This window comes from Prinia subflava, chromosome 2 (genome assembly GCF_021018805.1).
Source record: "Prinia subflava isolate CZ2003 ecotype Zambia chromosome 2, Cam_Psub_1.2, whole genome shotgun sequence".
NCBI classification, from domain to species: Eukaryota; Metazoa; Chordata; class Aves; order Passeriformes; family Cisticolidae; genus Prinia; species Prinia subflava.
In genome coordinates, this window is record NC_086248.1 from 81,937,519 (window position 1) to 81,965,467 (window position 27,949).

Here is a 27,949-nt window from a genome sequence, read left to right on the forward strand (position 1 = left end):
AGCTGATGAGAGGGATTTGATAGTGAGGGTGCCAGAGGAAACAGGGTAGAGATAACAGAGGCACAAGCATGAGGAGGAATTAGGGAGGGCAGAATAGAAGCACCTGCTGCTTATCTTTCCTTCAGAAGTCTTATTAAATCTTTGGTTGCTCAAAGCTGTGGGGGAGGTTTCCACACTCCCAAACATCAAGGAGACTCTGATGATCCAAAGACAACTGGCACCTTTTATGAAGCAGAGAAAAGGAGGGATCTTGACAGGTGATAAATTTAGTAGCATCCCTCACCCTCTCAGCATCTCCCCTTGCTCTCTCTTCTGCAGCTAGACCACACCTAGGCTGTTTCCAGCACCTAAGGAAGGCTCTGCAGAATATTACAAGTCCAAGAGCTGCCTGCAGCTCCACTGGAAGACACATTTTTCATCACCCAACTTAGAATCCACATTATTATCACTTCTGGCCTTGCACAGGACCATCCCCAAGAGTCACACCATGTGCTTGAGAGCATTGTCCAAAGGCTTCCTGAACTCTGTCAGGCAGCTGCTGTGACCACTTCTCTCCAGAGTCTGTTCAGTGCCAAGCCACTCTCTGCAGTTTTCCGGATATCCAACCAAAACCTCTCCCAGCTCAGCCTCATGTTGTTTCCTTGATTCCTGGTCACAAGAGTAAAGAGGCCAGTGCCTGCTCCTCCTCTTCCCCTCATAGAGAAGCTGTATGCTGCAATGAGGTCTCCCCTCAGTCTCCTGTCTCATGGGCTGAATAGACCAAGTGCCCTCAGCCACTCCATATGGCCTCCCCTCAAGCCCTTCATCAACCTCATGGCCCTTCTCTGCACACTCCCTAATGGTTTCATGTCTTTCCCATATTGTGTCACCCAGAACTGCACACAAAATTCAAGGTGAGGCCGCCCCAGTGCAGAGCTGAGCAGGACAATCCTCTCCCTTGCCTGGCTGGTGATGCTGTGTCTGATGTCCCCCAGGACAAGGCTGGCCCTCCTGGCTGCCAGGGCACTGCTGACTGCTCACTTGCCATCAACCAGGACCACAAGGACCCTTTCCATGGAGCTGTTCTCGAGCTTCTCATTTCCCAGCCTATACACACAACCGGGGCTGCCCTGTCCCAAGTGCAGAATTGGGCACTTGTCATCGTTAAACTCCATAGAGTTGGTGGTTGCCCATCTCTCTGATTTGTTGAGGTCTCTCTACAGGGCCTCTCTGCCCTCAAGGGAGTTGACAGCTCCTCCCAGTTTAGTGTCACTGGCTTTTAGTTGAGGGTTTCAACAGAAATGCCCCAGAACTGGAAGCATGTTGTACTAGACAGTGCTGTGCACAAACCGTGCTTCAGAAGATCTTTGCTTCCCACATTGCCCCTGACCTAAAAGCAAAGCCTGCAGACAGACCCTTAGAGCAAGGCACCACTCCTGTTCCTCAAAATAAACCCTCCACCACTAGGTACAACCATAACAGAGCTTTTCCTTGTTAATTGTACACTCACATCGCCTTTCTGTCCCAGGTACTTTCTTTATGTCTGTCAAATTTATGTACAACTCTTCCTATGCCTGGGAATGGCATTTACCATTCTTTTCTGGCCTATGCACAAACAGCACTGGAGGAACAAAACCAGGGGAACACATTTACAGATTACAGCCTCAAGAAAAAAACCCCACACTTTCAAGTCCAACAGCCATGTGAAAAATATTCCTTGAAAATTTTAGCACAATAGCTACTTCAAAAATGGTGGTATTTTAAAATACTTAAATATATAAAGGCAAGAAAAAAAAGTAGTAAGAAACATGACTGCAAGAAATGCCTGTGACATACAAACATTTAAAAAATCCAAAGCAATTAACATGCATTAAATTGGTTAAGACAGAGAAAGCACACCATTAACACTCTTGATATCTATTTTCACACACTGGAAATATGTCATATTCTTGTTTTAGTTTATTCTGTCTCACTTCCTTAGACTTCTAGGTTTTTTCTCCTTTCTTCCATTCAATTTTTTTGTTCCACTATTCAAGATTCTTGCATCCTGGTCTTAAACATTCATAAGCCCTTACTGAGTAGTTGCCCACTTAAGAACACTCATACTTCTTCATTCGGTTCTCCTACCCAGCATTCTTTTGAAAGCTCATTTTCCCAGCTTTCTCTTCCCTTCATGGAGGATATTCTCTTTGTAAACAGCCTGAGAAAGCTTCCAAAAACCATTGAAGGCACCTTTCCCTATTGCTCACTATAGCCTGAACTTCTGAAAACACAGAGAACAGTAAAAAGGCCTCACTGTGCATAAGTATTTTTCATACATCCTCAAGCAGTCAGAATTTAACATGGATGGGTATTTTTAAAAGTATATCCAGAAAGTGTATTCAGGATTGTCCTTCTTTTGGCTCTGCAAGTTTTAAAGACATGGTTCCTAGATCAAAAGGAAGGGGAAAAAAATGCTATGCAGGTTGGATGGAAAACATGTCTTTAGAGATGAAAAATGAACTCCATGGAGTACTAAATTAATCCACTGCACCACCTAGGAGAGTATTATATCTTTGGTAAGCTTTACAAGTTTCAGGTTTTCCCTTCCCAACTGTAAAAACATCCTCTACCAGTGACAGAGTGATAGGATTGCTTTCCTGACTAATCATGAGGGATACTTATAGATTCATAATACAAAACAGGTGCAAGAAACAGGCACAGAATGGAACACTTAAAAATTCAGACTTCACAACAGTTCACTTGTTGTTCTGGGAGGTCTAAATCAAATTACTCAGCCAGTGACTAGAACAGTTCAACTCTCTTCAGGAAGACTTCAGTATTGAAAAGTAAACCACTGTGCTGACAGTTGTTTCTCACATGTCCATATTTAAAGACAAAATAATGCATCCACTGTGAAAACTACCTGTGAAAAGAGGATTTTTCTTTGTTAATACCTAATCAAAGTTGTTTTATATAACCACATTCACAGACAGTGTTTTCAGTCACTACACAATTATCCGTAAACACAGCTACAGATGCCAGTTTGTATGAATGTTATGGATGGCTGTAAATGAACACCAGGCAGAGTACCTCGAATGGCCACACACACACAGGCACCCAAAACCTCTGCTAGCAGGGTTGCAGGAGCTTTTATTCATAAAGGAGTGGAACTAGGTGCACTAGAACAGGAAGGCAAAAACATCTGCAAAGCAACTGCTTACCATAACCAGACTAACAAGTGTCAAAATCGAGGGTATGGGAGAGAGGGAAGCAGTGCATCCATCAAGGCATCTCTCTCCCTGTACACAGAGGGGAACTGACACCCTTTCCTTGGCACAACCCAGAGTAATCATTATAGTTACCTCTCAATTAAAACAACAGTTGTTTTCATTGACTGATGAATGTTGCTCATTTTGTATTAAACCATGCTATTTTTTTTTTTACTAGAAAGATGTGACCCCACAAGGTTTACAACAACAGCATCTTTGCATATCCTTAGCTGCTGGAGGAAGCAACTCAAGAATGATGCAGAAACTGGAAAGACCTAAGGGAGTTGTAAGAGCTGTGTGTATCTGTGTCCTTTTGAAAAGTGGTGACATGTTTTAGAAAGTCAGAGACAATATTCGGGAGCATTACTAATTACAGTTAAAGCAACTTCAAAGCAGTGCACAGCTAGCAGGGCTGCCCAGTCAATCAGTTGGATTACATGTCTTTTTCTTGGTTTGTTTCTTTTAATTAAAAAAACAGCTGAAAGAAAACCACTGGCAAAATTTCATCAATGACTCTCTTTCAGGGACTGCTTCCTCCCATTCCTGGAACTCAGCTGCTTTTCTGTTGCATTCATAGATACAAATCGCATTCCCAAATGCTTACTGCCTCCTTATATCAGTGTACCCTTATGTAACAGTCAATACAAATTTACAACAAAGAAATGAGACAACTGCTCTGTTATTGCCAGCTCCATATAAGTGAATGTTTCCAACTTGACATCAGTATTTCTTTTCTGTTTGCACTAATCTTAAAAGCAAGGCTTATCTTGAACACTAAAGACTGAGGTTAGAAAAGAAACAGCTGAAAGGAAGTTTCACTGGAAAACATTTAATTTTAGCAGGTTTATTTCTTTGATCAGTAGATAATGTAAGGTTTGTTTACTATATTGAGGTTTTATAAGCCAACATGGAATTGCTACACTTCAAACGTTACTGCCAAGACAAATAAAATGTACTTCACCATAGACAATGTTTCTAGGCTACTGAATAAAGCCAAGTAAACAATACACTGCTTCCCCATTCATTCTCTCAGAAAGCAGAGATCCTCTGTCTTCAAAACAAAACAAGAAAAAAAAATATGGTCACTGACAACACTGCTGTTAATTCACACTAAGGATTTTTAGGTGAAAATAATAAATAATGCACCTCTCTCTTTTACCCACCATCAGGGACCAGCATCCAAGAGTGACGTTCAAAATGTATTTGACTTGTCTCCTCATATTCTCACACCCTAGTCAATGGATTCAGTGGGGTTTTTTTACCTATTCAGTCCAATAAAAGGAAGGTCCAGTGACTGCTTGTGAGTTCTCCCTCTAGTATCATTTTGCCCTGCTTTCTTTTTACATTATTTAAAGAGCACTTAGTCCTCTGTGTAAGTATTCAAGTATTAAACTCATAAAACACAAGAGTGATCACAATCTGAAATACCTAAAGCTTGACCTTCCTTTGGATCCATTTCAGCTAAAATCCTCCTTCATCCTCTCAAAGGAAGGATGAAGGCATCTGCATTCATTAGGCAGACTTTGCTTTCAGTACTTTCATCAACAACAACCTGTCTTAATACAGCTCTGCCAGATAATTAAACCACCTAACATACTGATGTTTTCATCATGAATTGCTGCTTTTCATTAGTACAACCATGTACTGAATTTTTATCTTCCAAAAAGTCACATCCATACATCTCTGGCTCAGAAGTGCTGGAAGCTAAGACGGCACATGCAGATGTTTCTCCAGCTGCTTTGTCTGCCTTACTCGTTTTCCTAGGCTTGTAGTCTCAATCCTTGGTGGAGGGAGCACCCTGACTCAGACACATCTTTACAGGTCCCAGTACAGCTGCTCTAAGGTTGTGTTCTTGTCCTGATTTTCCTGCTGCTCTAAAGAAGGCTCCAACCATCCTTTAAATCAATTATCTCATCTTTAAAACACTTCTTCCAGCTCTCCATTAAGATTTAAAGAATCAGCATATCCAAAGAATTGATACAGATAATTTAAAGTTCTACCACTGCACAAACCTTGATGTACTCAATAAACTCCAGAATAAAAAAAAAAAATAAGTCATACTTTCGTAGTATTCACGGTCAGGCCAGATACGTCTTGGAGCAACCTCGTGTAGGAGAAGGTGTCCCTGCCTAGGGCAGGGGGTTGGAACCTGATCTTTAAGGTCTCTTCCAACCCAAATAATTCCATGAATCTATGACAAAAGACCTGCATAGAAAAACCCACCATGCAACCACACAAGTGTTTTAATCATATTGTTTTTTAATATAAGGGCTCTAGATGCTTTCATTTTAAAGAATTTTCAGAGAGATGGGTGCAGTTCTGTAAGATGATGCTGTTCCCTGAAAAGTAACTGATGAGTTCTTGACCCAGTGAAGTCAGTAAGAAGTTTAATTTTTAAAATTAATGTTAAATAATGTAAAGCTATGAAGCTAAATATCTCCTATAAGTCTAATTTCTGTCACATGCAACTGAGTCACTGTGACTCATTCTGTTCTTTAGATCTGAGATGCAAGTGTTGCTTGTTTCAAAAACTAAACAAAAAAGGTTCAAAATCTCAAAACAACATTCCTTGCACGAGACTTTGCATTCATATGGCTAACAGAATTTTTGAATTAGTGATCACAAAAAACCAAACAAACAAGGAAAAATCAACACACACACCCCCCCCGCCCCCCACACACACACTTTGAACCAGCTGGCTGCTCTAACACCATAGAATTTTGTGGATAAAAATTAAGTTTGGAGCAAATTTGAATATTAAGCATAGCAATTTATGAAGAGCAAAGGACTGCTGATTGCTGACACTCAAAACAACATTAAGTAAGTGAATTTCTATTTTTATCTTCATGAAGTTTTAACCGTGCCCCAAAGCATAACATATTCTGTTTCATCTGCCAGTTACATTTTGTATGTCTTTAAGAACAGATCCCCAGAGAGAAGGAATACAGGTTTTCTCTTGCAATGCAAAACATGGGCATATGCTCAGGGAACAAATCTCAGGATAAATCAGTAGGAGTGACAAAGTAACAGGAATAAGTGGGAAGATGGCAGTGAGAAGAAGAGAAGCAGCCAGCCAGGCCTCAGATGAGAAGATGGGGGATTGAGAGAAATGTTCACAGGGACCACAGCAGAGTAAGCAGAATTTCTGTGACTTGAGTTACAGCAGTGACCAAAACCAGTCACAACAGGAAGGATCCTCCTTACAAGAACATAACAGATGAGCAGAGAACTTTTATTTTATTTTATTCTATACAGTTGTTTGATTGCTTGTACAAGTACCACCAAAAACGTAAATACTCATCATGACCAAAGCAGATTCCAGACAGGAACTGTTCTTTAATGATATGTGCAGCCAGGAACTGCTATCAAAAGCTTTATCTTGGACTGTGCAATCCATCTCCTGGTGGAGGCAGCAAATGGAGGCACACAAAGTCATGTATAAGCACACAAATATAAGCAGCAAGTTATGAGGGAAAAGTCACTGAATCCTCCTTCCTCCTGATCCATGCTCAAAAAATGCCAAAGAGAATCAGAAAAACTCTTCAAATAGAATGGTCAAATAAGAGAAGCAAGCTTTTCTGTACTGGTTTGTATCCCAGTCTCAAGCTAGACACTGTCTGCACGTAGAAAGTAAGGCAGCACCTTCAACATTTCAGAACAAGGCACAGACAAGTTAATGAAAACACAATGTCTCTTTTAATAACTTTCACTGACCCAATCCCCTGTGTTCTGAAAATATGTAACTGTAGGCTTGCCAAAGTGGATGTGAAGATCGAACTGATAAAACACAAGATAATGACCCAATTGATGTGCAGATTCATTCATTTTAAAAACAAATAAACCTTAACAGTAATTACATCTGCTCAAGATTAATGGCAGATGCCCAATGGATTCTCCTTGATATGAACAGCATGTAAGGGTATATACACTCTCACTGGAGTACAGATTTTTCCAGTATACAAATGTGAAAAAGATTTCTGGAAACTAATGAGTGCAGAACTGTAACTGAAAGCTCCAGTGGTACTATTGCTATTCTGCTGCACTAAAAACAACTGGATTCTCCATCTATGAACATCACACAGGCTTCAAAATCCACCATCAAACATGTTAACTGATTCCCTCAAGATAAAAACAAAAGCTGAGGTATAACATCTGCTTTCCTTGGCAAACCAATCTGAAAGTTTATGCATTTGGGAGGGTTTTTTAATCATCATAAATAACCCACAACCAGATGAATTAAATGTGCTGCCTTGTTTTCTGGACAAATCTTTATAGGGTCCTTGTAACTTTTCTTCACTTGGAAGCACTCAAAGGAAGGGTTTAAAGAATTAGAGGAATTAAAAGGTCTGTGTGCACATGCACACAGATGTTGCTGGGATCACAGAGACAAGATACAATAGCTGACATGTTTGTGGTAATGCAATGGAGGGATACAGGTTCTTTAGGAAGGACAGGTAGGCAAGATGAGAAGATGAGGGTTGACCTCTCTGTGGAAGAAAAGCTGGAATGCACAGAGTTTTACCTGGGGGTGGATGATGAGCCAGCTAGGAGCTTACAGCTAAGGACTGAAGAGTGGGTGACACTGCAGGGGGTGTCTGCTACAAGCTGCCAAACCAGGCAGAACCATTGGACAAGGGTTTCTACAGACAGCTGGAAACAGTCTTGTGTCACCAGGCCCTGCTGCTCATGGGGGGCGTCAACCACCCTGGCAGCTGCTGAGCGACCAACACGGCACCGTGTAAGCAACCGCGAGGCCGCCGAGAGAGCCCTGATGACAACTCCCCAATAAAAACAGCACGGGAAACAAGGAGAGGAGCTCTGCTGGACCTCAATCACAACCAAGGAATGTGGATGTGAAGGTAAAAGGCAGCCTTGCCTACCTCACTCTGAATTTCTCAATTTTTCTGGAAAGATGGAATATTTATTGCAGAAGTTCCAATCACAAAGAGGCAGAAGGTCAAAAGAACTTGATTCTCTGATAAGGAAACCTCACAAACTTCCCAAATATTTGTAAGTTCCTTAGCAACAGCCAAAAGTCAGAAAGACTCACAAACATAAAGGCTTCCCTAGTCAAATTTTGATACTCTTCCAGAAGTCACTACATAAAGCTCTGGATGAGCTCTTCCTTTAGGCTGATCAGCTAAAAAGCCTAGATCTTAAGCCAGAAATGTTTCATTATTTAAGAAAGTTAGTACAAAATTTCTGCATTTTCTTGAGAATTAGAAACTTGATTTCCTTCCCCCAGTCCATGCCAGTTTGGATTATGGAGCAAAGCAGAACCTGTACTCATAAAGAAAACATTAAGCATAGAGAAGATTTTTCAGTTGTCTTATTCAAGTCAGTGCATTCGCTTATGATGCAGAACTGCTTCTTGAAGGGTATCATCAGCTCCCCAAGTGTTACAGAACAGCAGCACCCCTCTTAGGTAATTCTTGACAAGAATTCTTCTGTAAAACTTGTAAAGCATAACATTATCTTATCTTCATGTACATTCATATGCCTATGCAAACTGAGCCACAGTTAAAACACTATGGAGAAAAGACATGTTTCCCCATAATGCAGAGGTCTGAAGTGAAGCACAACACATCTACATCCACTGTCAAAAAAACATTTCTTGGCAATCAGCATTTTGAAAACCAAGCCATGTCCAGACAAGCACTTCATGCTGAACTGTTTCTGAATGATCTTTCTATAAATTAACATTTGGCTTGCAACAGATGGAGTGATTACATAACTCTGAAACATAACTGAAATATACCTTCACGATTTACTACATCTGGCACTGCCACCTAATTCTGAATAATGCCAGCCTCCTTTTTCAGAACCTGACAGTATATGAACAATGAAATAAAGAACTTGAGCAATGAACTTAGTAGCTTCTCATGTGACTGAACAAATGAAATTACTGAATTCCATTTTCAGAAGATATTTGCCTTGTACTGCTGGAAAAACATATATTTTATTGAGTTTAGGACAGACTTGATCTTTTAGAGCAGTCTTAGTAGAGATTTTTGTTTTGGTTTTATATCTAGGAGGATGTTAACTCCTCCACTGTGTCATGGAAAAGCAGTGCAAAAAGTTTTCAACACTGCCAGATCACCATCTCTTCAAGTAAGCCTTCTGAGAAACAGTGCTTTAACCAATGGTCCCCATGATGTACTTTTCTACATTTCAACAAGCCTTACCGGCAGACTTGCAAGTCCCAATTAACACTGATAAAACAAAACTGAAACCAGGCATGCAGCAACCCCTAAAAAGTCACAACATTTTCCTCTTTGTACTGCTTACCGGGGTGCAAGCTAACTACAGGCTGAACTACCTGGCATTGGTAATTTGGAGCTACAACAAACACCACTGCCTTGCCTCCATCTTTTTGCACATCTTTACCACCCTACAGTATTTCTTCTGAATGTTTTCTTATTTTAAACTAGCAACAGATAGTTGCCATGCATGTCAGCCACACACTAAATTAAATCAAGCATTAAATCAAGATTTGCACACCTTTGATTCATAAGTGATAACAACAAAGCCCAAGACAAACATGAGAAACCAAACCACTGAACTGTTACGGTACCACTGACATTTTTTGGAAGAATATCATTCTCTAACAGCACTGGTCTCTCACTGTGCAGTACAAATTGCAGTAGTAGCTCCCAGTAGCTACTCAAAACTGATGAAAAATCAGGTTAAAGCTCTGGGACTATCTCCCACTTCACAGGTGTGGAAAGCTCCCTACAGCTATGCATAAGATCAAGTTAGCAATACTGAATTAAAAAACAGATCATTCTTCGGGCTCTTTCATATCCACCCTCCATTAATATTATTTTCTACTATTTTTTTTCCAGGTAACTGCAAAGAAGGAAATTAACTCTATACACTACTGCCACTCCACATTCTCATGAGTAGAGTTATAATCATTTTAGATTGAGAAAGCATTTCATTCTCACTGTTGGAGCAACTCTCTCTTCCTAACACTTCAGGAGCTGTGACACAGCAGGGCAGCACAGCTAATTTGAGGATGGCCATCTCCCCACACAGACAAAGCAGCTCACAGGTCCAACCACTTGATTGTATCAGTGCATCGACTGCTTTTCAGAGCAGGAGCCCATCCCATATCCTGCAAAACCCTTCACGGTGACCAACCATCATCCAAATCCAGATTCAACTGCCTGAAATCCTTTACAGGTAAAGTTGAAATTAACAGCCCTGGAGGGACTTCACTCATTTCCTAGATTTCCTGATTCCTTTGATTTTAAGGTGAAATAATATGCTGGAAAAGATACAATTAAAAACCAAATCAAAACAGCCATACACACCCCAGCACACAGTGGGAACATGCACCTAGAAAGCTTGCCAACTAAGACCAACAGAGCTGATCGTGTACAATATGGCTTTGTTGGAGGGTTGCTTCCTAAAAACAGGCAATAAAAATCAGTAACTTATTACCATGATAGCTTAAAAATGAAACACTGTGAACTGACTGCCATAAACCAAGGGAATGATATATGGAGAATGAAGAAATTTCTGATAAGTGAGCTGTTCTCCAGAATGTTTCCAGAAGACAGCAGTATATAGTTTACCACAGCTTGTACAGAACACTGACAGGAAGCTGTTGCTGTAGCAGGAAAAGCAAACGAAGTAATAAATAATTATATGGGTAAGTTGCAAGTCTGACTGTACATACAATGCTATTGGTGCACGGAGTTCAGCTTTGCCTCAGGTTTGCTCAGTCATTTTGGGCACGTCACACAGATCTCTCTGTAAATACGTTCAGATAGGGATATTTACTCTTAAAGCACTCCAGTCTCTGGAGATGAAACATTACATGAAATGTAAATGTTACTACTTACAGCTTACTGCCTTCAAATGACAGCTGAAATGTGCATTCCACATTTATCACCTGACAGAATCAACTCAAAAGCAGTCCTTCATGTATGTTTTGACAACGTGTGAATGTTAAGCACAACTCATGGTATGTCATCTGGCTGTCAAGTATGACCAAAAATTTTTTTAAAAACCCCACAACAAAACCCTCACAAAAGAAGAACAAACCAATGCAAAACAAGGCTCCCAAGCTTACCTGCAGCAGGGTTCCATGGACACTGTTCTGTCGCGTGCCGTGAGTGGCGGAGTCTGGGAGCGCCCGCAGCAGGGCCAGCACCGTGTGTGGAACTTCGTTGGCCAGGACGAAGGGCACGAGGGCCCGGCCGGACATCTCCCGGCAGCGGTACACGGGGGAGCGCCCACACCTGCAAACAGGACAGACACCTGCTCTGACATCCACAAACCCACAGCAACCCCTAGAACAGCACAAAGGATAACTAAAACTTCTCTCTCACAAATCCAATATACAGCCTTCTCAGTCGTGAAAGGTAAGTCATGCTAGAGGATCTGTTTTCATTCACAAGTTCTGGTGTTTACATTAAAGAAAGAATAAAAAGAAAATAATGCAATCATGCCATTAAACAGGTAAGCATATAGTCCTGCAGCACCTTTCTGGATGTTTATGTTACTTACTAATCACATTCAAATGTATTATAGGTTTGACTTAAACTGTTAGCTCCACATTGTTAATCGGATGTTTCCATGAGAACACAACATGGTGTCTACTGAATTTTGGGCCAAATGTCCCACTGGTTTTTAGAACACATTTAAAGGGAGGAGATAAAAGACATGCTGGAAAACAATTTTCCATTATTTATAATTAGTACCCAAAGGAAAAATACTTTTTATTTTAAATTAACTGCTAAGATGCAAGACTCTATATAAAGCAAATGCCAAAAAGAGTATTTAATCTTTTAGTGCTATTAAGGTTTTGATGACTGGCTGTAGATTTATGAAAATACATATAGAATGAGCTAACAATAACACATTAACCAGCCTTGTACTACTTCAATGTATACTGAATTGACATGAGTAAGAGCCCTTAATCAGCTAAGTAGGTTAGGCAAAGTCTTTGGAAGCCAGCAATTCTTCCATGTGTCAGTTTTGATAGTGCAGGTACAAGTCAGCCACCCAGAAAACTGAGAAAACTACTACAGGGTTCAGACAATAGAAGGCCACATGTCTTAGGTGATGGAAAATGCAGTACTGCTGAAGTGATGCCCTGGTACCTCCCAGTTGACTGTGATGACTCAAGAGATGGCCTTCCCTACTCCAACCCTCTCATCCCTTTCCTGAATTGCTTCCTATGTATTTTCAGCTTACACAATCACATGTAGATGAGATTATCCCCTGCCAAAATGATTTTGACCTCTGCTGAAAAAAAGAAAACACAAAAACCCCTGCAGTGTCATGTGTACATTTTTAAAAATCAAAAGAAAAGGTATTCTAAATTTTCAAGTATCTGTAGCAAATTTAAATCAATACTCAAAGCAGTACTTTAGTTCACACAAAAGAAATACAGAGAACAGGTTCCATCCTGAACCAACAACCAAATTAATAGGGTTTTGAACACTAAGACACTAAACAGTTTAACTGAAATAGATATATGATGCCATGGTATGCCTGAAAGACACAGATCTCCTTCAGAGGAACTAGAGAGGAACTACCCCCGGGAACAAAAGGTTTTTGAGGCCACTTTCACCCTTGCAAATAAGGCTGTCTGTTCTATTATGATCTTGACAAAGACCATCTTTACATTTCCTTTTCACAGACTTGCCATCCTTCACAACAGAAGCAGAACAGTCAGAATTAGAAGCTCTGCCACAGGGAAAAGCTTCAATCCTGCATTGACACGGTGCAAGCAGAAATTCAACCTGGCTATTCTTAGGAGAACTTGCCTTTTTTAAAAAAACAAAAACATTTTAATTCTACTTCACAGTAAACTGAAACTTAAGAAGTGATTGTCTGCAACCATTCGTTCAGCTCTGCTGAACCAGGTTTTCTTAATTTTGTTTATGACCTTTTACAGATCCCAAGGAATCTGACGTGCTTTCACAGGAAGAGTGGAAAATGGGTAAAATTCCAGTTTCCTCTAACTTGTGCAAGGGTACTTTCCAACACTACATGCTTCAAGAGGGTTTTTTTTCCTTCAAACACAATGCAATGAATTGCTACATACTTTTAAATAACTCATCTTTAACTTTTTTGTCTTGTAAGAACATCAAAGGCTTGTAACACGTGCACCTACATATATGGAGATACAGTATTTTACATGCCAAATTTTATTCCACTCTATTGTTTTATAACATTTATTATGAAAATAGAAGTGACTGCTTTATATTTAGAGAGAAGAAAATAGTTTCACGTTACAGGCAAAGTTTTCTCAGCTGCCTGAAGTCCTCCTGCAGAGCAACCACACAGATGCCCAGCCATGGAGAACTCCCCCAGGGCACCGTGGACCCAGCTCTCAACTTTCTGTGCCTGAGGGAATGCAATCCCACAGCTCCCACCTGCCCAAAAGGCAACCCAGCCACCAGCCTGCCACTGTCCTGCACACCTGCTGTACATTCATGCACACTTCTCACACTCACAGGCTGCCACACGGGGTGCAGGGCACTCACACCTTGGAGGAACCCTGAGAACAGCAGGTCTGTGAAGTCCGTACTAAGGAACAAAAGCATCACAGAAGTTTAGGAACAATGAAGTATCTGCTTTACAGGAACATGTATGGAAACACAAGGAAGGTATTTCACATCAACAAATAGCTTTGCAAATCTGAGAGGGGTTAAGACTCCTACTGTTTCTTCTCATTTATTTAAAATATTTATTTGTTTTTTAAATCTAACTCAAAGAAAAACAGTGGTTTCCAATCCCCACCCCTCAGCAAGAAACAGCGCTGATAATATTTCAAAAATACTACTTCTTCCACATGCATATGTCAGATGTCATGCCAAGTCCCCACTAGTGACCTATCCCTGAACTTCTGCATACCCTGAAGGCACTTAGGTGTACATCTCTCATGTTTTGAAGGCACTTGGCATCATTCCTGAAGCATGCAAGAAGTTTGCCAGGAGAATGTCAAAACATACACTAGTTTCTCCATCCTCTACAGCACCCTAGAATAGAGAGTTTTGATTTTTACTGGATCCCACTTACATTTAATCTCTCACCTGTAAATAAAACTAAACAGGATCAATTCTCAAAAAGGGATAGAAAGACTGAATGCAAATAAAACAAGTGAACAACATGAAAATAACATTCTAACCAAATCTGGCAATTTTTTGCTCCTTGTTATACCAAGCTCCAAACCATACACTTTAACACTGAGTCTACTACCTGTATTGTTAAAAATTTATTTTATCTTGAATTTAACAACTATTATAGGAAGCAATCTCACAAACTGCATCAAGAAGTATTATTGCACAACTTTGGCTATCACAGTAACTTAGTGTGCATCTGCAGCAAAACCCAGAAGCTTAAGAAAGAACAATTTTTAGGCTGTGAAACTATTCAGGTTACTCCTCCTGCAGCAGTTCAGCACACTGCCATCCCTGAAATGAGTTTCATTTGTGTGACTGCAGCTGCCCTGTCGGGACACTGGCAGAAATGCACCTCCAAACACTGCACTTCACCATCCAGACTCTGAGCTTCACCTGGCAACAGCACAAGGCAAATCTGCTGCAGGCTCATCCTCTCTGCAGGAAATACGAGCAATGGAGTCTTGCATCCATTTGGGCAGCATAGGTGCGTGTGCAAAGCTGCATTTAAACTGTTCCATCTCCTTTGATTTGAAAGGTGCTTGGGGGTGGTGTAGGGAAAGTGTTTCAGGTACTTGTCACTACCTTTACATGCAGCTGTCATATAAGCAGACTTTAGAATCTAGGAATTATCTAAAATGTTGTCATATGTGAAAACATACATGATGCAAACCTAGTTTTATTACACTTCAAGGCACAGCAAGAACGAAACTTGCAAAATCCTCATGTGATATACTTCTATTCAGTCCTGAGGGCTATTAACAACTGTAGCATTTCACCTTGAACTCAGTACTGTTTATCTAGGTGCATGAGCAATTGGATGTAAACATGTTTACTTGAAACAGTCCATGATCAGGAACAAAAAGTCAATAAATCTGAGAAGGTTTTGCTCCGTGTAACCGTAGATTCAATTCAATGCATTCCCACTGCGCCGTTCCAGCTTCAACACTCAGATCCTGACCCACCCTCCCAACTGACATGATTTATGACCAACTCTCATAAGGCACAAAGATTCCATACTCCTCTGCACACATCAAAGCATCTAATTTATTACTCTGGCTACAAACAACAGAACACTAGCTGTAAATAATAATATCTTAAGCTTCTTTTGGAGAAAAAAAAAAAAAAGAAAAACCTGCAGGTGTTTCCTATGTGCTTATTTTCCACCATTTCTTATTCCTCCCGCTCAACAGACTTCATATTACCCAAATTAACAACACAAATAAGGATTACCTTTTAGATAAAGGTCACAGAAAAAAAACAGTAAAATTAAATTTGCTGAAAATATGTTTGTTATATTAAGTAATTCCTACAGTTGTTACAAGGGCTAACAAGGAGAGGAATGTCTATTTCCAAGTTTTACTGGCTGCTGCCACATGATCTGTGCATTACTGACAATGTCATTGCTTATTAATGAAACAGTGAATGTTCTGCAGAAGGGGCTTCTGAGCTTCTCAGTCAAACCAAGAATCCTACCACCATCACAAAGAGCTTGGGAGAAGAGTGCAGCACAAGGCAGGCAAGGCCTTGCAATTCAAACCAACCCCCTCTGCCTGCAGGTTAAAGCATTTTAACAGCCACCACGGCCTTGAAAAGATAGAACTTATTGAAAAATATAAATAAACAAAAATATATGGTACTCTTTAAATCCTCGAGCTAGTTGTGCCACAAGGTCCTAACAAATGCACTTTAGGAAAAAATTGTGGTAAGTCTTCTGTCTGATTCTGTGTAAACACAGTAGATAGTATGAGAAGGAAATTTTGTCTTTCCTCTGTGACGCAGCTATACAATCCAAGTTATGTCATCAGTTCCAATGCAAGAATTAAAACCAAGAAATTAGAGCAGGCGAAAACATGGATGGTGATCAAAGATCAGAGAAAAAAATATTTAGCAACAGATTCAGCTACTATTACAAGTTTGGTTATTAAGGTTCAAGAGCATTGTATGCATTCCTCACGATTATATACCAGTTCATTTTTCCCCTCTTCAAATTATCCCCTAAAGGAATACCTTTAGCAACTTCAAATGCAGTGTGACAGGCTTCTAAGCTAAGTGAGGTACAAAAATTGAATTAAAAATAACACTCATTGCTTCCACACAATTAAGTAGCTTGGACTTCTTATACTGCAGATGAATCAGCAGGACAGTACCTATTTGTTACTGGGAGAGTAAGGTTTCCTGCAATATCAATGACAATTTGCTACGCACGTACCTACAGCTTCTTTTGTTCATTTATTGATCTCCTTGGTTTGTGTTTTTCTTTTAAGGAAACACAACCATTTTCCATTTTGGTTTTTTTTTCATGTTTCTTAGCAATTAAAGCATCCAAAGCATTTTTTTTAAAAAATTTATTTCTCTGTGGAAACCTGTATTGTAATTGGTCTGAAGATAATTTTTGTACTTTAATCTAAAATTAAGATTAAAAAAAAATAACACAAAAGCCTGAGACTTGGTACAGCTTCTCAATATTTACCTGAAGAGTAGGAAAATATTACAGAACTACCAACAGTTTGCTGGAGGTTTTAGATCTACAATCAACACATAAATGTAGCTCAGAAAATGTTTGAACAAAACCATGGACAGAAACAAGCCAAATTTAATTTCACATTATTTATGTAGTACTAAACCTCTAATTTCTTATCTATTTCCTTTAAAGTGAAGTTAATGGCTGCCCAAACTTTTAGTCTCTTTTTACACTGCGTTAAGTATTTTATTCTTCCAACTTGGGCAATTAAGATAAAACCCTATGTTTTTGTAAGGGCAGTATTTTCCACACAAGCACTTAATGAAGCAGAGTAGCCATAAATACTGCAGAAAGTATGTAGGCAAAGTACACAGGCTTTTATTTGTGAAAGCTGTCCACAAGTTCTGCCAGAAGCTGTTTCTCCATATGTCTCCAAGGGCTTTCTAAGGAAAAATTATAGACATTTCTCTCTTCTTGTCACCAAGGTCCAGGTTAACGTAAACAAGTGGCCAACTGATACCAAGCTGAATCAACATCAGAAACTTGAATTGTTGTGGTTCAGCAAGCCAAAACACCTAGGATCTCTAACATCTGAGTCTATGAAAACTATTACTAATATGGGGTATAAACTTCAGAGAAACAGAAATATGCTCTTCTCAAATGGAGATTTCCTATAGAACATGCTGACACAATTTAAATGGCATCTGGTCTTGAATTCCCATCAAGAAATCTCAGAGTTTGTCTAGGTAGGAAGCCTCTAGGTTTATTTAACTATCACTGAAGCTATACAAGGGTAAAGCCTCCATCTTGGTTCAGAGCACTCTAGAGAAAAAAAAAAGCAACTGCTTTTAATTCATGATCACATAAAAGACAATTTCATTCACAACCATATTTCTACTTTGTTATTTTGTGAATAGTTACCATGATGTTTCACAACTGCAGAATAACAGAAAGAAAAACACACCACTTACTATCCAAACCATCAGGAAAAAAACAAAAAAAAGATTACTTTCTGTCTTAGCAATCCTATCATTATTTTGAACTCTGTGAAAGGGAAGTTGAATGGAAAAATTAAGTCTCAGCACCTTGTGATGATTTTCAAAGCTTCAGATGATTGTAAGCAAAACTTTAATATGAATAATTTAGAAAATGTATCATCAGACCCATGAAAACATACAAAGGATTTGGTGTCTCAAAGACACATCCCCTTCAGCCATCCCACCAAAAGTATCTAGTCCATTGCCAAAAAGCCTTCCTAGTACTCTCTCTGACTCTTCTTGAAAGAAGTGACTCTTCTCAAACTCAGACTGTTCTTTTTAAAGAATATAGGCTTTTTAAAATATCATTATACTTGGTTTCCTGTAACATCCTCTGGATAGGTAATGCACTATTTCTCTCCATTTTCATGTTCCTTCCTGCAAATACTTTTCCAGAATAAGCTAAATCTTATTTTTTGGATACTTATCTTGACCAGCAGTGTACTTACTGGCTAATTTTAAGTACATAAATGAATAAAAAAATTACTTCACCAATCATATGCTGACAGTTCTGCACCCCGTCTTACTTTTTACTGGCTCATGTTTCATTTTCATGTTTCATTTTCATGTTTCATTTCCCATGAACCTGACAGCTCCCTGCAGTTTGTGTGTATTTCCTAAACTGCTTCAGACAATAATCTGCCAATGACTGATGAACACAGTGAAAACTGGAATAAGAAATTAATAACAAATACCTAAGGACTGTGTTATTTCCCATCAGCACCACTTGGATATGACACATCTGTCTACAGTTTCAGAGGAAAGAAAGAAATACAGTAAAGAATGTACAAGATGAATGAAGAGTTTTAGTCGATCAATGGGTCCTGAGAAGCCTACTGCCAATCAAGCCCTTTGCATTCTTCTCTAGCACTACAATTTGAACTTAATCAAATTGGAAAAAATTACAGCCTGTTTACAATTTGTTATTTAAAATTGCTAAAAGGAAGAAGAGGACTGAAATTCTTCCTATTAATAAATATTTACATGACTCAAAAATATTTTTACAGATCAGTATTAATCACTATGCCATCAGGATTGCACAGAGAATAGACTAAGTAGAAAGGCGAGACTTCCAAGACAGTCCCAATTCATTAGTGATAAGCTCAGTGGGGAAAGGGATTTCTGTCCTTCCCTCCTTCTCCTCCAGCTAAGCAAAATTTCCACTTTAGATGCCAAGCAAGAGATTTAATATAATAAAAATCTAAAACAATGTATGCTTTAGGGGTGCACATTGCTTCTTTTCTCCAAATGTCTAGGCCAGCCCATGTGTTGGGGGTTAGATTTGGTTTTTTTTTCTTCTCACAGAATTTTTTCCCATAAGTTTCCAAAAGCCTTGATGACTACTTAGTCAGAACAAAAAGGGGTACTTGAGGGATATGGCAGCACGAGGCTACACCTATTGTTTCTGAGTCCCTGGGAGTGTCCCTCAGAGGGGAGAGATGATGAGCTTTGGGAAAGGCAAAAAGACAGATCTGGGGGAGGGGGAAGCACTCTTGCTCTCAGCGCCGAGGAGGACGGTCAGGCTGCCCTCTGCCTCTGCCTCATCCTGGAAAATCTATCGTCATCTGCTGTGTACCCAGGAATCCTGAGCTCGCTTTCTCCAGCCTCTCCCCCCACCGCCGCTGCTTCTTCGGACCTTTGAGGCTCTCCTGCTACTCTGTAGCCCTGCCCTGCCCAGCCCTGCCGGGACACCCCTGCTGCTCCAGCTGCCAGCGCAGACCTCATCTCATCCACCAGCCCGGGACTTTTCCTTCCTTCCAGTTCGGCCTCTCGGAGTCCTGCAGGGGCACCCAGATCAAACTGCTCTGGGCTTTTGTAAAAGAAAGCCCTCAAGGTTCTTGGTTCTGTTTATTATTGATGCTGTAGTTGTTGTTTGTTTGTGGTTTTGTCATATATACTAGTAAAGAACTGTTATTCCTACCCCCATACCTCTGCCTGAAAGCTCCTTTAAATTTTTTTTAATCGGAATAATTTGGAGGGAGGGGATTTGAATTCTCCATCTCTAGGGAGGTCCTGCCCCTTCCTAGCAGATATCTGTCTTTCAAACCAAGACACCATGTTTTGGGAACCTTGCCCACAATAAAAAGGGTATCTGTCATCTTGCAATAACTGGTGAGTCCCATGAGCTTCCTCAAGAAGGACAGGGCATTCCAGTGAGTCAGAGCCTGCTCCCAGTCTCACAGGGATTCCAAATGCAGTATTTGCAGACAGTTATAATGTTAAGCAGTTATCCTAAACAAACATTAGGAACTAAAAACAAAACAAAAAACAAAACACCAAAAAAAAAAAAAACCCAAAAAAACAGAAATTAAAAAAACAGAGACCAAAGACTGAGAAGATGTGCAATTGATAATGGAATCCAGGGAGATGCTTTCATAAACAACTGTAATCAAAAGCAGCTATTTTAATACAAGGCTGCAACAAACACATGTAGTTCTTTTAATCTACTATGAAAAGACATTCCCACAAAAGCTCCTTCCTTATCAGACCCCTGGTAAGATGCCCAGTCACATAGAAATGACACTTGAAACCAGGGAGGTTTTAATGTTAATTCTCATAGCATTGCTGTGCCACACTAAAACACAGAGAAAAAAGGAGAAAGGCAGAGGACGTACACATCTTTAGCAGTCAGCTACCTTGTTGGGCCACTTACCCAAACATTCTAGTGCTCAGCCTACAGAAAATCAGATGGGTGCTTCCAAGTCATATATAGGATGATATACTAAAGCCACATATGTATGCGTACATGTGTGAAACAAAACAAACACCAGCGAATCTGCATTTAAACTTATATAAACAGCAATTTCAGCTTATAAAATACACATATGTGAATTATTTCCACCAAGCTCTTCTCAAACAAATTGAGGATATCTTATTACTAGAACTTCACCAATTGCCCATTCTTTGTGCTGTTTATTCAATCTAAAAATTAGAACTTATCGCCAAGTCTTACAGAAACTTCTGATTCTACATTTCTATTTTGTTTCTTTATTATTCCATCTCAACCTAGACCCATTCCCATGAAGCCCATATAGACTTTGTCACAGACTTTGCCTACAGTGGAACACAACCAGTTACCTGACAGATTAGATATAATCTAACACAATTAAACACAATACAGAGCAATCAAAGTTATAGGCACAAGTCAACAAAGAGTAACTTTCTCAAATGAGCAATCTACATGCACGTAACATTACTGACTGGTGAAAATTCAAATTCACACTATCTTCTGCAATATTAATACTATTACATTTGAGTCCTTTTCCTTAAGAAGTGATCTCTCTCACATTTATGAAACAGTAAGACACGACCGAAAGAGAGCCTCAGAATTCATGGTCAGCTGCTCTGCTTGCTACGAAGCTAAAATAAACCTTGATCAGTCTATTTTCAAAAATTATAGATGATAAGAATTTTCTCTCTCCTTCCCTAAACACTCTGTTAGGAAAGGCTATAGGTTTCTTTAATTTTTTTTAATTAAAGAATGACAATGCTCCATCCCACAGAAAATTTTTCCTCACCACACACGGTTTTGTTTCCCTTGCATCTTAGCATCTCTCACTAACTAACAGTCACAGTGATTATCCTCGTACATCAAGAGCAAGCTCTCAAGTGCAAACCCCAAAACCTATCAGTCCACAGTGGTGGATGGAGACATGTAGAAGGGGAAAAAAGAACAGCTCTAAAGTGCTTCCCACTGCCACCCATCCTGGTCCCTGACTGGAAACAACATCAGGGCACTTGGGAATTTAGCTCCTCCGTTCTGCACGAAGATGCATTACAGATTACAAAATTCTGCCCAAGAAAACAGTGTCTGTTTCATAACTCTGTAAATTTCATGGAAAGACGTTCACATTTCTTGCAACATAATATACCTAGAAGCAGTATTGCTTTGAAATCTGTTTATTTGCTGAAGTTATAAAGAGGAAATTTCATGAAGAATTAAGCTTTGTCAAGGGGAAGCCAAGGCACATGCATCCAACAAAGTGTTAAAACCTTATATTGTTTGACATTTTAAAGCTAATTTAAAAAAATTCTAAAATATTAAGAAGTCACACTCTTAAATAGAGAGCTAGACTTCCATTAGTGAAAAAGTATTCAAGTTAATAAAGCAATACCCATCTTACTCCTTCAGAGCACTCAGCCCAGAACATTTAACACTAAACAAACACTCTGTCAATGCCATGGTACAAGAGGACATAAGGTAACTCAATTCTAGATCATTCTGAAGAGATTACAGGTCTTTGAAAAAGGGAGAGGGAGGCAAAAGGGAGGTTATGTTTTTGTTTCATACTTAAAACATTACCTCCCGATTACCTCCCTTGTTAATCAAAAACATGCTGTACATTCTTTCATCTTAGAAAATAACCATTAAAACAGACCTATCTAGCTCTTGAAAAAAAATAAAAAGTGAGGTAATAAGTTGTGAATCAAAGTGTTCATTTCCAAGTAAAACATCTGCAGGGGGAAAAATAGCTTAATAGAACTGCAGATAGGTAATCAAATGCCCTGGTTCAACAGGGAGTAACAACTATGTGCAGAGATTGAGATTTGTCCTTGCAGCATTTAATCCTGCTCATATTGTGCAATTCATCTCGGCACGGTCAGAGCAACCACAGCTCAACTCCCACTAGATGGAAAATTCCACTCGAGCTTTAGTAAAACTCTTGCAAAGCCCAACTTGAATTCTTTCTGCTCAACCCAGTTTTGCTCACAGAACCACTCATTTGCTTGCAAACACAATATTCTGTTCATCTTCTCAGTGCTACAAGTGAATCACTTCCCTGTGGGCCCTGCCCTGGAAGGGGTTTTAGGACCAGTTATGGGTCACGTTCACCTTTCCTCTCTCCTCACCACGTGGCTGTGTCCTTCCCTGACACTGGTACACCATCCTAAACAAATTCTCATGGTAAGGCATGGCACGGCAATTACATGTTATAACTGCACTGGACTACCGTGTAATTATATGTATGTGCAGATGCTACAGAGCACAGCACTGCACTGAGCAATTCAAAGCAGCAGTTTATATACACCGTTTAATGATTTGGCAGCAGACCTTCTCTTTGAGCCTCTCTAATCGGTGACTTCACAACAACCTCCATTACCACCTTCTGAAGAACAACCAAACAAATAGGAAATAACTTTATTTTTGTTCATTTGCTATTGCATAATGAAAAATAGAAAGTGAAATAGAAAGGAAAATACCAACGTATTAGTTTTACCAAGATAAATCAACCCTTCATATTGTAACAATTGCCATCAGAATGAACAGAAAACAGTCATATCATTCAAAGAACAAGGGTGTAAGAATTGTAGACAGAAATACAGCCAGAATTCCAACACACTGCGCTACACCATAAATACATTTACCTCTGCAGAATCCTTGGTATTGTCCCCTGGCAACCATAAACATTTCAATACTTTGCTAAGTAACGAGACAGAAAATGCATGTCTGTACACCCACCTGCAACTTTCTGCCACAAATATGTAGTAATTTTATGCTAGTTTTACACCTGCATCCACAGCATTTACTACCAAAATCAACGGAAAGGAAATGTAGAAAACAGCATCTTTATCTGCTGCATCATCCCTCTTTAGGAACACATTTAAAGGAAAGTGGGTCCAACAGTACAAGTGTCTCAAACATCCCAGGTTCTTAGCTTAAAGATTTTACTGGGGCTCTCCCTGCATATCTTCTGAATGAATTTAAATAACCTCAATATAAGCCAGCTAAGACTGAAAAGTTATTTTGCTGGTTTACGTACCTTGCAAAAAGTAGTGGTCATAACAGAAAAAAAGACAAAAATAAAAAGCTGTAACCAAAAGCTTATCAGAAGTTAATCTATTAGCAATAACCAAAATGATGCTGAAACATTAAAAAAACAAAACCAAAACAAGTATTCTCAGTGCATTAAGGCATCAAAACAGAGCCAATTACTGATGTAACAAATAGTTTTAAACATTTCCCCAAAAAGCATTAAAGATTCAGACACAGCAGAAAGCCAAACATATTTAATTGTTAAATACAGTGTATTTTAAAACTCATATTGCAGATTTTTTCCTTTCAGAAAAAATGGTAATTAGTATTGATTCTTGAAAATTCATAAAACATCATAAAAGCCAAGAAATACGTGACATCTGCTGTGAAAAAGAAGCAGACAGAGATGCTATTTTCTAACATAAACAGTAGCTTTAAAAAAATGAAAGATCTTGGGGTAACAACTTTGTCTTGTTTCACTACTAGACAAGCAAGATGAAGCACAGAAGTTTGTCACCCTTCTGCACTGAAGCTTTCACACAGATAGCAACACTTCCTCTCAAATACTGGTGATGCTCATTTCTCCCTACCCACCACAGCCCTGGTTCCCTTATGAGGCTCCTAATTCCAAAGAGGAAGCATACAGAGTAGCAAAATACCTGTTGAATATCTTCTTGTAACCACCATATAAATGAAAGTTACACTGTATAAATATTTGAAGAGTCATCTTAGAAACATGTTAGATAAAGGACAGATCCATATCTTTATCTAGCTACATATATTCATGAATGGATATAGAAACAGACATATACACACATCTGCAAGTCTATATATCAAACATCACATTTATGAGTTGCAAACAATCATTCTGCAGGACTGAAAAAACCCATCAGAAACTTGTATAACAAATATTGCATTGCTGATATTTGCCAAGCTCATAAGTTTTAATCTGCCCTCTCAGTGGCAGCAGTGATGCCATACAGCATTTGCAGATGAAAATTCAGACACAAGCCATACAAAGAATTGCATACGTCAATATTCTTTCTAATTCTCCAAAACAAATATTACTAATACAGAGAAGTATAACCAATGAATACCAATTTTTCCTTTAAGGATTAAAACAGAAGACAAGCTTAAAAAGGCATTTTATTAAAAAAAAAATCCAAAGATTCAAGAAAGAACTCACACCACATAAGAAACAACTACAAAATCACCGTACCTTATAATAAAGGGGACAAACGGGGCTGTGCTGAGTGCTGAGTGAGAGCCATCCATTGGAGATGGATACAGTCTTCCCAGGATTAAAAGCAAAAGAAACAGGCTTGGATGGATTTTCAACTCTTCAGCTTCACTAAATAAAAAGGTGTAAGAAGCATTTGGTGAAAAATGCATCCTCCTTCATGCTAGTCTTGAGCCTCTTCCCCACAAAACAGCCTTCTGCATCTCCGGTTCAAGGAGTTATCCCAGGCTGATCATTAATGGAAGGGCAAATCCTGCTGGGATCACATATGACATCCAGTTCTTCTGCAGGGAACCCCTCTAATGAAGACACTTTAATGAAGGAAGCTGTATTGCCTCTGCTTATACACATTATTCCAAGCCTCCTTTATTCCCAAATGTGGTAAGCTGCCTTCATTTTTAAATAGTATTAAAAACCTGCACAGATAATGCTTCTCTATGAACTGGGAAACTGAGAGAGCTGAGTTACAAAAGGTGGTTTAAAAAATTACTTTTATCAGTTTGGAAGGAAATGTGTATTTTATAAATAATACATTTTACTACAGAATAGTTCTTGTCATTGACACCAAGGGTCTACTATTCATATAGTAAAAACAATCAGAAAACCACATTAAAATCAATACTTTTGGATTTATTTAACAACTAATAAGAAGATATAAGTCTTAATCCATACTGGAAAGCATTCAAGACCAACATTTCAGACAGCAGTTTTCAGTCTTTTTCAACTGAAAAACTTCCCAAAATGTACTAGTGACGACACTGTCACCTTTTAGAATGTCAAATAGAGTGGGTTGCTATACACAATATACTCAACCTCTTTTCTTATTGCAGAGACTGCAAAACATGGAATGACTGGTGAAATTCCTGCTTCCAAGTGTCCACCTTAGGTCCATTAAACAGTCAGCTGAACTTCACCCATAAATCAGCTGCTCAACGTGCACAGTTTATTTCATAGCATTTAAAAAAAACCCAAAGCCAGCACTGGTTTACTTTGAAAGTTCATGAACCTGGAGGTTACAGCGTCATCCCAAATGGTATCATCTGCATTGATCAAATCGTAGCTCTCAAGCACCATTTGTGGAGTCTTTAAAACAAGATCAAGGACCTTCCCCAGAGTCAGTGTGCCACAGGCTGGAAAGTGCTCATGTGGTGTTACTTGAGGCCTATGACCCCGTATCACTTAAACATGCTGGGAAACCTCATTGTTAAATGTGAGACACTCAAACACCCGGGTTCTGTTTCGCTGAAAAACATAAGTTCCTTAACATCTGATCCTAAGAACACAGCAACTCTTAATTAGTCAACAGTAGTTCAATCTTCAGAGACCTAAAACCTAAAGTGCCGAAGTTAAAAGAAAAAAGCCTTAGCAAAAACATTAGAACTGTATAATTTCAAGAAGCACTGACGTATACAATGGCATTAGGGTGTGTATGTGACACAACTCAGTTTAACCTTTTCACTTCACTTTGTATTTCAAGGTTTTCTCAGACATCATCTTACCTGTTCAAAGTGCTGGTTACAATCTCTAGCTGCTTGAGAAGGAAAGGATAAAGGCTTGGAAACCGAGAGAAGAACTCCCTTCCTGTCATTCTGCAGAAAGAAATGAAGAGTCATAATTAACATTCTACAGTAACTAGTTACACTCAAATATCAGTTTATTTGTTGTATTTCTGATGATACAGTGAAGCTGGAGAGGCAGAAGAACCACGCATGCACAATGAACTCTCAACTAAGGCATAATGTTTCATGAAAAATGGTGATAGAATGTAGTTTACACAAGTCAAGTAACAGTCTCTATGTGTGCTCACTAACACTTTGTCAGCTAAACTGATCAGGCCGCTCTGGGAAAAAGGGGCCTTAATCACACTAAAAAGAAAAAGATACAACAGTTTAAATTGCAACACTATTGTAATGATACTCTGGTTGAACAGGAGAAGTGACACTTCCTTCAGCATGGCTCATGTCCTAACTAGCTAATAGAATATATTTAATAGACATGTACTAAAAGATACCCATAGCTTGCTGATGCTAAAAAGCACCTCAGAATAGTAATTCACGGAAGATTTGTAAAATGCAGTGGCAGAAGATTCTGAGCTTCCCTCAGCCCTCTTTCCACAGCGCTGCTTCCAGCACATGGCAGCAGTGACACTGCAGGTCACATTTCTGCTTCTGTAGATGGAGCAACCATGTTCAAAACAGTGCAATGTACAAACACCTCATGAACTCATCCCTAGCCAGAGCCAGTAAGGCAACACAGTTAAAGCTGCAACAGCAAATCAGTCCAAGCTAAAAAGACGTAAGTAGAAATCTTCTGTATTTGTTTTACAATCTTTTGGTCAGATAAAGGATGGCTTCATGGTTTATACGAAACCATTCAACATCATCGAAGCAAGAACCACTTGAATGTTACCGTGGGGAAACTCTTATGAGACATATATGGTATGCAGATAAAGTCTTCCTTTAAAAATAAATAAATGGAAGGCCATCCTTTAGAAAAACAAAGCCAACTGCTGAGTTTGCTTGCCACAAGATCAACCAAGACAAATGTTCCATGTTAGCATGACTCCAATGCAAAGCTTCTAATAAGCAGACAGATCCAGGTTTGGAAAAATAACACAAAGCGATGGCAAGACTGAATGTGCGTAAAAATAAGCAGACAAAAAAAATCACGCACGAGTAAACGAGCACATGGCAAACATCAGCACAGCTCCTTCCAGCACTCAGCTAACATAACATGCCTGAGCCACAGACCACAGAATAAACACAGCAAAACCAGACTGTTAGGTGGAAACAAATGTTCAAAGAGGGACAGGACACTTTCCCAAGGCAAGTAAGAAGAATTCTGTGAATATATACAATATAGTGAACCGCCAGAACTAAAAGCAAGGAACACACAGTAGCTGTGATAGCTACAAGAAAGATTTCAGATTTAAAAATGACATGGAAGCATTGCAACCATGAATTGATATAAATGGAAGCATTCTGAGGATAGTTTAAAGCCATCAATATTGGTAACTGGTTATTCAAGCAGAAGACACCCATGCAATTTTTTCTAATAGTGTCCTCAAAACTACTTCAATTTT

At 39.2% G+C, this 27,949-nt stretch overlaps 1 protein-coding gene across 10 annotated transcripts in view; it reads right to left on the reverse strand.

Moving 5' to 3' along the window:
- The window catches only part of THADA (THADA armadillo repeat containing), a 150,303-nt gene that overhangs the window by 75,103 nt on the left and 47,251 nt on the right, over window positions 1-27,949 (reverse strand). For 7 of the 10 annotated variants that reach the window (XM_063390782.1, XM_063390780.1, XM_063390776.1 and 4 more), the window contains exons 27-29: window positions 26,367-26,456; window positions 24,847-24,978; window positions 11,311-11,479 (exon numbers count right to left, since the gene is read on the reverse strand). In XM_063390782.1, coding sequence (XP_063246852.1) covers window positions 11,311-11,479; window positions 24,847-24,978; window positions 26,367-26,456 — 391 coding nt within the window. The remainder of the gene's footprint in view (window positions 1-11,310; window positions 11,480-24,846; window positions 24,979-26,366; window positions 26,457-27,949) is intronic. The other 3 variants (XR_010079392.1, XM_063390779.1, XR_010079393.1) reach the window with 3 other exon arrangements.